This window comes from Carcharhinus amblyrhynchos, chromosome 4 (genome assembly GCF_965287045.1).
Source record: "Carcharhinus amblyrhynchos chromosome 4, sCarAmb.v2.hapA, whole genome shotgun sequence".
Classification (NCBI taxonomy): domain Eukaryota; kingdom Metazoa; phylum Chordata; class Chondrichthyes; order Carcharhiniformes; family Carcharhinidae; genus Carcharhinus; species Carcharhinus amblyrhynchos.
Genome location: NC_137327.1, coordinates 84561310 through 84575665, shown reverse-complemented (window position 1 = coordinate 84575665; position 14356 = coordinate 84561310). Strand labels below are relative to the sequence as shown.

Genomic DNA, 14356 nt, shown 5'->3' with positions numbered 1-14356 from the left:
ATGACTATGCTGCCTACTGGGGCTGAATTATATTATTTTAGTAGGATAGAGGAAGCTGTTTTCTTCATCCACTGTTTCCAGACACCATAGTACATTTGGAAAATGCACAATGAAAATTACAGATAATGTTCCATTCCCTAGGACCAACATTCTACACCTTCATTACATCAGTCATATTTCTTGTCACTTGAACTGCATGGAATTCTTCCTATATATTGATATTTTAAAAGTTATAGAGTTTATCAGTGTAGAATGTAATTGGTTTCTGTTGTAATAATGTCAGTCCCCGAGCTGAGTGAAGCTGTTCCCGTATTTGGAGCGAGATCACAGACTGGGTGTTGGACATTCCTCTGGTCTCAGGAAATTCAAGGTCTGGGTGCCGAATGAGAAATGGAAGCAGTAAAGAAATCATAGTTTATACTAGAAACAGGTGAAGAGATGAAGCAGGATGGGACTGGGTGGTTTGACTGACTGAAGAACTGAGTCAATTAAGAAAGAAGAGACACAAGGATTTTTTTCCTCCTCTTCCCTGATATCTTGGAGTAAAGGGCAGCACAGTAGCACAGTGGTTAGCACTGCTGTTTCACAGCTCCAGAGACCTGGGTTCGATTCCCAGCTTGGGTCACTGTCTGTGTGGAGTTTGCACATTCACCTCGTGTCTGCATGGCTTTCCTCTGGGTGCTCTGGTTTCCTCCCACAGTCGAAAGATGTGCGGGTTGGGTTGATTGGCCATGCTTAAAATTGCCCCTTAAGTCCTGAGATGTGTAGGTTAGAGGGATTAGTGGGTAAAATATGTAGGGATATGGGGGTAGGGCCTGGGTGGGATCGTGGTCGGTGCAGATTTGATGGGCCGAATGGCCTCTCTGTGTACTGTAGGGTTCTATGATTTCTAAATACTGCCATTTTTCAATGAGAATCTGGTGCAATTTATTGAATTTGGATGTGATGTGAGTCTGCAGACTGCTCGACTGTTCCTATCGAATGGAATATTAGTTATTGTTTGATTTCTGCAATATAAAGAATAATGTTCTTGTTTTAGATTAGTTGCTTCTATGGGTAAGAACATTATCCTTTCTGTTCTGCAGTCTGAGTTTGAAGCTTGTGCAGCCTGAGGAAATGATACTGTGATAACCCCTATGATCTGCATGGGAAATCGATTTCCCAGTTGGGCTCATTGAATACGAACTCCCTGAGGATTGATCATGAGCCAACCAGGTGGAGCTCGTATTCTGAGCCCCATATAAAGCAAGACCTTGAGAGAGTCCATTAACCTTTCAGTATTGGTGGTGACCTATTGTGTTCACCACAGGCTTGCTGTTATTGTTTATTTTCATTTATGCAATAAAAGCACAGTTCCTTCACCGCCATCTCCTGGAGTTGTTATAGATACACTATACTGTTTAATAATTGTGCACAACTAACTCATAGAGGTCTGGGTATTTTCAACGTTCCATCCTAAATTAGCAACCTCTCTTAGCAAGGATACAGAACTGGCTGGGGCAGGAAAAGGTTATGACATGTTGATGCAATAAGACTTCTGTTTCTGAGACTAGAGTATAGATTATTGCAACTTTATGTTGCATCAACTCATCCCTAACCTGAGAATAGTTATCACCAACATTTAAGTGAAAAATAATTATTGAGCCAGATCGATGAAGATGAAGTTACTTTAAAATGCCTCTTTTGGTTTGAAAATTCTGTAATTTGTTATGCTGCTTTTCAGGGTTTGAAATCTCGGAGTATCAGAAGAGACAAGCTGCAATGACTGTACGGAAAGTCAGCAAACAGAAAGGTGAGTGTAATATTTGCACTTGATTTCCATTCTACAGGCAGTGTTATAGAAGTGGAGTTAACTGCACTCCTAGTGGCCCAGCTAGTAAAGGCATTCAACCATACCGATCGGTATGACTGCAGTAGGTATAATTCCTAGTCTGCTCCAGTTTAGCTGGGATGGAAACCAGATCATATTTGGTGTGTGAGAGCATTGATTTAGAATAAGACTAGACTTGACCTATATGTCCTCAGTGGTTGGATAGTTGTCCTATCTCACTTACTTGTCAAGATTCACGTAGAGGAGATACTAGAGGATTACAAGTATAACACAAAACAAGCTATTGGGGTAATTTTCATTTGCCTTTGTGCATATTTGCTCTTAAACTTTGGGTATTTTCTGGAATATTTGTGTTTCAAGCACTGTACGTAACTAATGCATGCAGGCATTTGTTGAGTATATTCAAGTCTAAGATTGGCAGATTTCTACATATCAGGAACATAATAGAGTTAGTGCAGGAAAATGGTGTTGAAGTAGAAGAACAGCTATGAACTCACTGAATGGCACAACAGGTTTGAAGGGCCGAATAGCCTGCTCCTGCTCCTATTTCTTATCTTCTTATGTCCTTAAACATGCACAGTAAACTCAATTTAGAGCTTATTGCATTTCCTATTAATCTCAACCAACTCTGGCACCATAAGCATGCCTTTGACTGTATTCCCCATAAGAACCTTCAGTCATCAATATGAATGTTTATTGGAGAGCAAAATGCACTCGGTGAACCTCTTTACAACTGCCTGGTCACCCATGACTGTCTAGTGGCCACTGTTTCCTTCTCCGCTTACGTACTATTAAGCTGCAGGGTGACCATATTCAGAAAGGTGCTATTCACCTTGCTCTCAGCTTTGCAGCTACACTGCAGTGATGCCAGCTGATACTCAAGCTGTGAGCTTGAGCTCCTCCAGCTTCCAACACATCCTGTACATGTGGTTACCCAAGATACGAGAGCTTTGTTGGAGTATGTAGAACAGAAAGTGCCCTCCACACTGCAGATCCCTGCCTTACCTCTACTCATTGGGCTAACTAAACTTAACAGAAATTGGTTGACTAAAAAATAAACTGTTCCCTAATTCTGCTGTTGATACTTGTAATGTTTTCCTCCTTGCTTCCTGATGCTCACACTCTTTCCATCCTATTGTACCAGGCACATTCCTTCGGCAACATAAGAGCAAATTACTGTGGCTGCAGGAATCTGAAACAAAATCTGAAAACATTGGAAAATTTTGGCAGGTCTGATAGCATCTTTGGAGAGAGAATAAAGCTAATGTTTCAAGTCAGGATGATTTGCTCTCTTTGACACCCACTGACTTTTGAAAAGTTTTTTTAGAAGTTTTACTTAATACTATCACAAGTAGGCTTACATTAACACTGGAATGAAGTTACTGTGAAAATCCCCTAGTTGCCACACTTCAGCACCTGTTTGGGTACACTGAGGGAAAATTTAGTGTGGCCAATGCACCTAACCAGCTGTGGGAGGAAACCAGAGCCCCCGGAAGAAACCCACACAGAAGGAGAACGTGCAAACTCCACACACTCAAGTAACTTAAGCCGGGAATCGAACCCAGGTCCCTGGCGCTGTGAGGCAGCAGTGCTAACCACTGTGCCACTGTGATTTCCTTAGCCTCTCTCTCTCTGTGTCTCTGGTGTGTGAGGCAGCAGTGTTAACCACTGTGCTACTGTGACTTCCTTCAGCTCTCTCTCTCTGTCTCCCTCCCACTGGATCCTGTTCAGTCTCCCTTTCTCTCTGTCTCTCTCCCACTGACACCCTCAAGGTCCTGAACTTCAGTTGATGTGTAGCCACTTTTGTATGTAGGATGCCTGACATCTAATTGCTTCAAATCAAGGTCCAGCAAAGAGCAGTGTGATACTGAATACATCATCTGTTGTAGTGATGTTGATTGAGGGATTAAAATTGGTCAGGGCACTGGAGATAACATTATTGAAATAGTGTCATGGGATTCACTTAGAGGGTGTAGTGAAATGGGTTAATCAGATAGTTATAGTAATTTGTGACCATGGCACAAAATTGTCATCAGCGATCATGTGCTAGACACTTGGGAGAGAGGATAAAACAGCCTGTACTGATGACATACATACCTATGTTATATATAATGTTAATAAACAAGTTTAAGGTGACCATCCAAGTAAATTGACAGTCTTTCTAGATAAGATTGACCATGTAAACCAGAAGCCAGCAAACCATGCCACCAGTATGTGAAACATATAATGAAGAGACCACAGCAAGAGAATTCAGGAAAACCTGGCAGCAATATCAATTTATAAACTTACCAAAGGAGGAGGCAAACTGGAAAGTGGTAACATTGTCCATGCTCAGTGAGAAATCATTGCCCCTATCCCACCCATTTGAAAGTCTCAAAACCTGCAGAGAAGACAAAAGTGGAAGTTATGGAAGATTCAGTCCCTCTAAAATGGAGCAGCATTGAAGCTTCATGAGAAAGAGCAGAATGACTAGGTTGGTTCATTGCTTGACTCTGCAGGACCAGTAGCCAGCAATGTCTTTTTGATACAAGGGGGGAAGAGACCTCTGCAGATTGTGACACCATCCTCAAAGCCTCAAACACATTTTAACCCAAAGCAAAGCCTCACGGTAGAATGATTATGTTTTCTCTATTGGTCCCAAGACCTGGGAAATCAGGCAAATTATTTCTCACCAACCTGTATCACCAGTTAGCTCTTGTAGATACGGGCCATTGAAAGATGAACTTATTCACAACCACACCACCAGTGGCTTTACGATGAAAAGCTCTTGGATCTTTTACAGATCAAAGATCCACTTTGGTCCTAGCAATTCAATACATGAGATGGTCTGAACTCAGAGAAGAATTAGGCTACAATCCACTGTGATGCTGAGGTTCTAGATGACTCAATTAATTGGCCAGGCTCAAAGGCCATCGCCCCACCCACTCAATAGCCAACAAAATGCGTGAAAGGGTGGGAATTTCACAACAGCCATTTTGAGATTCTTACATACAGTACAGAAACAAGTGAGAATGTGTGTGAGAGAGACAGACAGACAGACATAAAGTGTGCATGTGCATGTGTGAGTGTGTTCTCATCCCACCTGACATTTGGCGAGGGTTTAGTTTTTCACCTGCCCAGTCATTGTTCTCCTTAGAAAAGAGAAGGTTGAGAGAAAATCTGATAGAGAGGTTCAAAGCAATGAGGAGTCTAAATAGAACAGACAGTAACTGTTCCCATTGGCAGAAGGGTTGAAAATCAGAGGACACATTTAACTTGATAGGAAAGCTCAAGAGCATCTTACCAAAATACTCAGCAATGTCTCATGTTCCACCCGAGGCCCAAAACTCCTACACTATTGCTACACAAATATCAAACATGCCTGCTGCTCTATCTCACCCTGAAAAGAAAAGAAAGTCATGGTGTTGGTTTGAGGAATCGGATGATCTTCTATGGAACTGCTTAGAGTCAATAGACAAGTCAATACTTCAAAACTCTGTGGCCAACCTGAACGAATACGCCACTACAGTAACTAACTTCATTAGTAAGTGTGTAGAAAACTGTGTGCCAAAGAAGCAAATCCGTGTCTTTCCCAACCGGAAACGATGGATGAATAGGGATATCCACTGCTTGCTGAAGTTCAGGTCTGAGGCGTTGAAGTCAGGCAACCCTGACCAATACAAGAAAGTAAGAAGTCTCACAACACCAGGGTCAGAGTCTAACAGTTTTATTTGGTAGCACAAGTCACTAGTCTTTATAGATAATCAATTGACTTGCATTCCAACCATTATTTTGTAAATTGAGTTTGTGTCTTTATATGCCGTTTGTGATCAGAACTCCCACTTACCTGACAAAGGAGCAGTCCTCCAAAAGCTAGTGGCTTTTGCTACCAAATAAACCTGTTGGACTTTAACCTGGTGTTGTGAGCCTTTTTACTGTGTTTACCCCAGTCCAATGCTGGCATCTCCACATCATCAATACAAGAAAGCCAGCTATGCTCTATAGAGATCCATCAAAGATGCCAAAAGACAGTACTGGACCAAGCTAGAGTCCCAGGCTAGCCACATGGACTCCCACCCATATGGCAAGGTCTGTGAGATGTAACAGCTACAAGATGAAGGCATATAAAATTATTGGCTCCAATGCACTCCTCCCTGATAAGCTCAGTGCATTCTATGCCTATTTTGAGCAAGAGGTCAGCGAGAGCATGCCCGCCACCACAAAAGCCTTGGACGAATCTATATCCAAGATCATCATTGCAGGCATCAGAGCAGCTTTCTCAAAGGTCAACCCACAGAGAGCAACTGGCCCAGATGGGGTACCCGGACAAGCAGTCAGATCCTGTGCGGACCAGCTGGTGAGGCTATCTGCAAACTTCTTCAATTTCCTTTTACAGCAACCTGAGGTCCCTATCTGCTTCAAGAATACCACCACCATCCCAGTAAAAGAAACGCCAAGCAGCATGCCTTAATGTCTATTGTCCAGTGACTCTGACATCCATCATTATGAAGCACTTCAAAAGTTTAGTCATGGCACAAATCAGTTCCAGCTTCCCAGATTGCCTGGGTCCACTCCAGTTCACCTATCGCTGCATCAGGTCCACAACAGACACCATCTCCCTGGCCCTACACTTAATCCTGGGACACCTTAATAACAAAGACATCTATGTCAGACTCCTATTTATTGACTGCAGCTCAGCATTTAACACCATTATTCCTGCGAAGCTCATCTCCAAATTCCATGGCCCAAGGCTCGGCTCCTCCCTGTGTGACTGGATTCTGTATTTCCTAACCCACAGATCACAATCAGTATGGATAGGCAATAACACCTCTTCCGCGATTATCCTTATCATCAATGCACAACAAGGCTGTATCCTCAGCTCCTTACTATACTCCTTATACACCCAAGACTGTGTGTCCAAATTCCCCTCCAGTTCGATTTTCAAGTTTGCTGATGACACCACCATAGTGAGTCGGATCTCAATCAATGGTAAGATGTAGTATAGGAGAGTGATAGAAAATCTGGTGAACTGGTATGACAACAATAATCTCTCTCTCAATGCCAACAAAATGAAGAAGATAGTCATCAGCTTCAAGAAGTGTAGTAGGGGTTAATGAGGATGAAGTAGAAATGGTCAAGAGCTTCATGTTTTTAGGTGTCCAGATCATCAAAAACCCATCTCAGTCCCTCCATGCTGATGCCTCTAGTTTCTCAGGAAACTAAGGAAATTTGGCATGTCAGCTACAACTCTCACCAACATTTACAGACACATCACAGAAACATTCGTTTTGGTTGTATCATAGCTTGGTATGGGTCCTGCTCTGTCCAACTCCCAGAAAACTATAAAAGGACATGAACAAAGCCCAGTCCATCACTCAAACCAGTCCACCAGCTATTGACACTGTCTACATTTCCTGCTGCCTCGGAAAAGCAGCAACACAATCAAGAACTCCACGCACCCCAGACATGTTCCCTTCCACCTACTTTCATCAGGAAAAAAATGCAAAAGTCTGAGGACATGTATCAACTGACTGAAGAGCAACTTCTTCCTTGCTGCCATCAGACTTTTGAATGAACCTACCTTGCATTATGTTGATCGTTTTCTACACCCTAGCTATGATTGTAACACTATTTTTTGCACTCTCCTCTTCCCTTCTCTATGTATTGTATGATTTGTCTGTATCACATGCAAGAAACAATGATTTTTACTGTATACCAATACATATGACAATAGCAAATAAAATCAAATCTAAGAAATCTTCTTTCAAGTAACAGGACCAGAAATATAGTGGAGGCAGAGTCAGTTATGGCTTTCAAAGGAAAATTTGATAAGCAGCAGAAAAGAAAAACATTGCAGAGTTACAGGATAAGTGTGGGGGAGTGAGAGTAGTTAAATTGTGCTCATAGAGTTGAAACAGATTCAGAAATCTGAATAACCTTCTGTGCTTATATGATTCAGTTAGGGCTATGTCACGAGATTCAGTTTGTGTTTATGTTATAAGCAACCTTGGTATAAGGTAAAACTACTTTGCATCAATCTGACTGTTGTAGTTCTGAATATCTCTTTAGCTAGCCATTTAATATTGTACAGTGAAGAGAATTCAATATAACATGTAACATTGCCTAATGATTTTTTATTTCTTTTCAGGAGTGAACTATACAAGGTCATTACCTCCTTCATACCCAGCACCCCCGGATCCTGTCCATCAGAGAAACTTCATGCTCACTGATGGCATCCCTCAGGGGTCAATGTATGAACTAACGGAGCCCAAACGCAGCCAATCTCCTTTCTGGCAGAACTTCAGTAGGTTAGCACCATTTAAAAAGTAATGGGCCATATTGTAACGGGAGGACCTAGCCCTGGACATTTACTGTGGGCAGTTCAACACAAAATGTGGACCAACAAACAATGTTTGGATCATGGATCTTGGTGATTTAACCATCTGCTGACTACTTCCCTGCTGAATCTTGGTTCAAAGCAACAGTTTAGCTAATTATTTCTTAATGTGGGTTCAACTATTCAAAAACGTACAGTGTATGACGACAGAAAGGAAAACTGAAATTCAGACTCAACCTTCATCACATTATTTCATTTGTGAATATGTGAACCTCGGTGGGCTCCTCAGTGCACTGTAATGCAGCTGTACACAAATATACACACATGCACCCACACACACACATGCAAGCACACACATATATATTTATATTATATATATTATATACATATATGTGTGCGTGTGTATGTTTACATATATCTTGCTTCTGTTATCCTACAGGCTTATTACATATGTACTGGAGTGTGAATGTTTTATTGCTTGATTAGTTCTACATAAACTACTACAGATGTTTTAATGACAAATATTGTAGCCACACTTTTGATGATTTATTATATATCCATGTGTATGATATGTTGTACTGAGTGAACAATCCCAAACTCCATTTGAAGAGGTAAGAGGGTGAGAATGCTGGACTATTATTCATTGTGTTAAAGTCTTTCTAGCCATGGAGTGTGTAACTCTTCACAAGGTAAGAGTTAATTGACAGGGCTACTCTTTTAGTATCTCTGTACTTAAGCAGTTAGCCAATTTTGTTCCTCAGTACAACAAAATCATTCAGGACAATGGATATATAATTATGACTTTTTTCACCAGAAAAATCAATTGTTTAATATAATTAACACATTCTTTGTTATGTTTTAATCCATATTTGTTACAGCGTTATATTTAGCAGTTAATAAGGATCAGTAACAGATCCAGTTGTATTTTACATTGAGAAGGTGAGATCTCTTTCAGCAGTCAATCTATCCTTTCTTCATCTTGTGCATCCTTGGACACTTACCGCCACTCCAGCAGGAACAGCATTAACCATTTGATTGATCCCATATGGTAGCCCTATGACATCTCTGGACTATTTTAACTGAAGTGTTTGCAATTCAATGGAGCTCTGTGGATTGAACAGTGTACTACACAGTAGATCACAAATTTTGTCATGAAGGAACCATTACAGATTAAGGAGTTAAGTTATCTTTAAATATTGTCCTACAAAAATGTTTTGTGCCACAAGTGATGTAAGCATTTGTTTTGTGATGTGCTAATGTTTCATTATTTTGCATTTCCAATGCATATGATGAAATCATACATAGTATAAAAATGGTAAAATAGCCAATCTTTTGAAATAATAATGAACATTTTTATAGAACTACAGAGCTACTTTTCCAATAATCATAGCTAGATATTATTTTCTAACAATCTAAATAATTAAATATTTATTAAACTAGTGCCAAAAATATAGAAGTCAATTCAAACAGAAAGCCTAGTTAGTTTATGGTCCAACACACAGGCATTTAGCTATATGAGGGTTACTCACTGCCAAGAGGCAGGTTGCTCATTCTGTGCTGTCACTATATAAAGTTTGTTGGTGCCCTTTAACTAAAGTAGTTAGCTAAAATCCTGTTTAATCAAAAATGTATTTTCTCAAACTGAAGATACAGTCCTTCAGGTATATGTTATTGCTATCCATTTAGGGAACTTAGTGGCTTGCTTTTGTTTCTTTTTCTTCTTTACTGAATTATTAAAGCCCTAATTACTTAGTTTCATTGTAGTTGCTGTGAATCTTGGCCAATCATATTCAAGCTCTTTGCTCAGGTAAATTCTAGAATGATGTGCCATATAAACTAGTGATTGACTGGTACATAGTTCCTCCAGTCCAGTTTTCTGGGATTTTCAGTACCTGCCTATTGGGAAGGTATCAGGTACTGTTCGACCATCAGTTGGACCAAACGTGAAACTATGAATTGTAATTGGAGATTGACATTGTAATACACACCAGCAGAGTACAAAGTATGAAGTAAAAGGCCAAGGTTTCTGTGCTGCTGTAATCTGAAGGCAGGCAGATGTTATCACTGATATATTTGTTTAGCATACAGTCAAATGACCGCATAGGATGACCCAAATAGTGCCTATGCATTTATATTTCAGGCATCCTTTTTTGTCACTTGACCCAGGTACTGAAGGAGGTTTCTCAGGGGAATATTGGCCAGAACACTGATCTTGCTAGCTCATGCTCTCTGCAATATACAACTAAGTGATCTGCAGTGCCCAGTCGGCTAGATTTGGAACAATGTAAAACACCCTCCCCCATATGTGCAACAACTCGGTGGTCTCAGTGTTGGATGGAAATGGCAATATGAACAAACAAAAACAGTCCTTGAATTTTCAAGTATAGAAAGGGAGAACTGCTGAACCAACCACTGCTATTATGATAAATAGCATAACGATTGTGTCATTTATCATGCTTACATGGATGAGGACTGGATGCCACTGATGAATTAATGGATATTGATAAGCGATCTTTGTAAATTTTGGCTAAATCTGTTCATCACTCTCAAGCAAGTGCAAGAATAGCTATCTGTTACCCTTTTGTAAAAGATAGCTGAATAGGTTTTAGGCTCCTTCAATGGCCTAGTGGGTAAAGTCACGAACCAGTGAAGTGCTGTGCCATGTAGAGTAGTGATTATTGATCTGCGCTGACTTAAAGGATATGAGTCAGCAGCAGGAATGTTAAAACTGATCTTGACAGCCATGGGTTCCCACTTCTGATCACTTTACACTAGATCTGCAAAGATCTCGTAAGAGCTATCCAGATTCATTTCAGAAGAATAGCCTATTTGGCAATGGGGTTGGGGTACTGCTAAATCCACAGATCCATGATCCAGCACCCAATACTCAGAGTGTTCAGTGGATTAACAAAAAGTTGAACTTTTTTGTAAAATAATGATTTACTGTTCTTTGGTTGGATATGGAATGAGATTATGGTTCCCTACATCTTGTTGACTTTATCTTATTACAAGTATAAATCTCTAACTCAAAGGCTTTTACAAGGTTCACTAAAATTCAGAATCATGTTATCTTAGACCAAATTGTCTTGAGGCAAGGTATTCCATGCTTGTAAGCATATTAAATGATGCCAGTACAAATCAGGTTATTGTACCAGTCTATCACTATATAAAACCCTTCAATTTTGCCTTGTGTTAACACAATGGGGCAAAATTGCACAAATGGGTGGTAGCAGCTTCCTATTTCATTGTATTGCTCAGACATCCTTGGATCATCTGAAAGTATATAAGTCTGTAAAATGTTGCCATTATGGGACTAGTACATATGGCATTTACACACACATATGCACACACAAATCAGCACACAATGTTTTCATGATTTTATGTAGCTTTGTGTCAATATTGCCACACATTCTGTGTAGCAACAGGTTGCTATCATAAAAGAATATTTCAAATTAACTTGCTTGGGAGTGGCTCCACCTTCCAGTTCCTGTGGAACTAAGGGTAAACTGCCAAATTGTATTTCTTAATTTATAATCTCATATAGGAAATGTCTCATGATTGAAGACATGGTGCCATTATTTCTAATATGTGAGTGCAGCACTATATAAAATTAATTCTGAAAACTGCCAGTGCACATAAAGTAAATGTAAGAATGAACACTTGAAACATGATTCAAGAATAAATTCAGGAGGTGGGGTGGGGATGATGGTCAGTATGAAAAGAATTAGGAAAGGCCATGGTCAGCATTTATTTAAAAAATTGGAAAGCAGCATTTTCTTATAATTGAGAAACTCAGGCAGAATTACCATTATGTGATTTCTCACCTGTGAAAAAAGAAATGTTACAAAGAAATGAGGGTTACAAGGGGCAGGAACAATTCTTTAAAGTCCATACAGTGTAAGTTAGAATTATTGCATCTAGCAAAGCTAATGCTTCAGTTTTGAACTGTTTGTACCGATGATTGCATAGTTACAAGCACTGGGATTTGTAAATGACATCTAATAATCAATTTTCAATTGATAAGAAGCAGTGTGAGGTAAAACATCTCCTTACACTGCCACAAAAAGTCACAACAACAGCATTATCCAGTTACAAAGCTATAATAATACAATCTAAGCAGCCTCGACTGTCTTAAAAAGTGAATAGGACTTTCTTGTTATTGACGTGCATGTCCAAATGTACTTTGTTCAATATAGAAATGTGATTTTCAGTACACACCGTATTGCAACACACCCTGCTATGGGTGATCAATTGAGTAACAAGACAGTCCTGTTGAAGCCACTACAATGTCATTTATTAGTTAGAATGAAATCTTTAAATAAATATCACAACTTAGCTTAGCCCTGTAAAATATCAGTATTTTGCTCAGAATTTCATTTCTACATATGTAGAAATTAGTCGCAAATGGATTTTTTAATGGATTCACACTGTTTATTTTGTAAAATTGCTGTTTGAATTTGAAAAGCGATGCGTGCATGATGCCATTGGACGCTATGCATGGTCTCACTGCTGTTTTTTGAAACACATGGTATTGATAATTTTTAGGAAGTGATACAACATCAGTCAATAAAACATAAGTGCAAATCCTGACTTCTTGTTGCAAGACAAACCACAGCATGGTAAAATCACTAGTTAAACCTGACTGTGTTAGATGCTAGTTGCTACTAATTTAGATAGATTTCAGATTCCTACATGAATCGTGCTGTAAAGAGTCATAATATTGGCAGAGATCCAACCAAAAACTCCAGCAGACCTGAGCTTGGATACTCACTTTCAAATGGCCAATATTATAAAGGAAGAGGTTGCAAATGAGCTTTGTCAGTTTGTGGATGTAGATAGGTAGGTAGAATTGAATACTATCTTTCATGGGAATAACTTTCTCCTGAGTATAGATTCACTTCAGTTTCACTCATTCATGTAGAATACAAATAGGGATATCCCCTATAATGCACAAATATATCTCCGGTTCACTGTCATTTATCCTAAGTCTACTATGATTATGAGTAGCACTTAGCAATTTATATGCACTTGTATCATTGATTCCCTCACATGAAAACATATATATAATAATTACATATCTGTTTTTAATAATAACTTACATGTTAATTATAAAGGCATTGATACCTGCAATGTATTGAAGGACAAATTTTAGGTCTTCACTTGGGACAGGAGCACAATTTTGTGGAGAACAAACAAATTGCTGATTGTCAAGTCGTAAGTCTTATTTGCTGCAGCTGCTGTCCTCCATGATACCATTTAAAGTTGTAACATCCCGAGTAAAACAGAATAGTTGAGGGATATAGCTGTGGCTGACTTGCATTATTTGGCCATATTACATCTGGAAGTTTAGAAAAGATTAAGTCAACTTATTTGCTATTTGTCACAAATAGTATCGATTTTCTGCTCGATTTATATGAAGTTGATCTGTAGAGTTGTTTCAAGTAATATTTTGGACGTCATTCAATTAAAATCAAACTTTTGATTTGGATATTAAATATGTTGATAAAAGATCCATTTGCCAGTCACTTAATCAAGAATTTTGCCCACGATTAATACTTTTGCTAAAAGAGCAAACAGAAATCTAGGATGAATATCTAAACAAAATATTTACCAATTTTGCACAGTCTTTCAACCCCAGCATTATAAATGTCACAGTTCAACAAACACATCATTACTTAGAAAGGTTTAATGGTAAAGTATTTGCAATATATTTTCTCTCTGATAGCCTAAATGGTAATATCCTTACTCTTTATATTGCAAGAAAAGTTTTTAACAAAAGGATATTTTCTCTATATTAGAGCTATAAAATGCCGATAAAAGACATGTAAGGAATGAAATAATTAGTTATAATAATTAATTTACACAGAATAGTGTTCTGATATTTGATGGATATTTTACTTTATGGATAAATTCAGATGGTGTCAAATGGACTGGTTGGCTATAACACTGAAATTATGTATCCAATGGATTAGTGGATGAAGGGATTGTCCTATGTGGTCCCATAGTCTAGAAGGTTGCAGAATTGATTGCCAACTTAAGTGGGCCAGCAACTAGAGGGCTCCAATTGGTGTCAGCACCTCAGTGACTGGGAAGTTACTAATATGCAAATGAGAACAGGATTAGAACAGGGCCAGGGGCTGGTAAGGGCAGCCTGCACAGTAAATTAATCAGCTGATATCCATATAAATTCACAAGGCAGAATGCCAACT

General features: G+C 39.1%; 1 protein-coding gene across 3 annotated transcripts in view; it reads left to right on the top strand.

Moving 5' to 3' along the window:
* The window catches only part of arhgef9a (Cdc42 guanine nucleotide exchange factor (GEF) 9a), a 292494-nt gene extending 278346 nt beyond the window's left edge, over positions 1-14148 (top strand). For all 3 annotated transcript variants that reach the window (XM_080187433.1, XM_080187431.1, XM_080187432.1), the window contains exons 9-10: positions 1724-1792; positions 7959-14148. In XM_080187433.1, coding sequence (XP_080043559.1) covers positions 1724-1792; positions 7959-8140 — 251 coding nt within the window. In that variant the 3' untranslated portion in view covers positions 8141-14148. The remainder of the gene's footprint in view (positions 1-1723; positions 1793-7958) is intronic.
* The last annotated feature ends 208 nt before the right edge of the window (positions 14149-14356 follow it).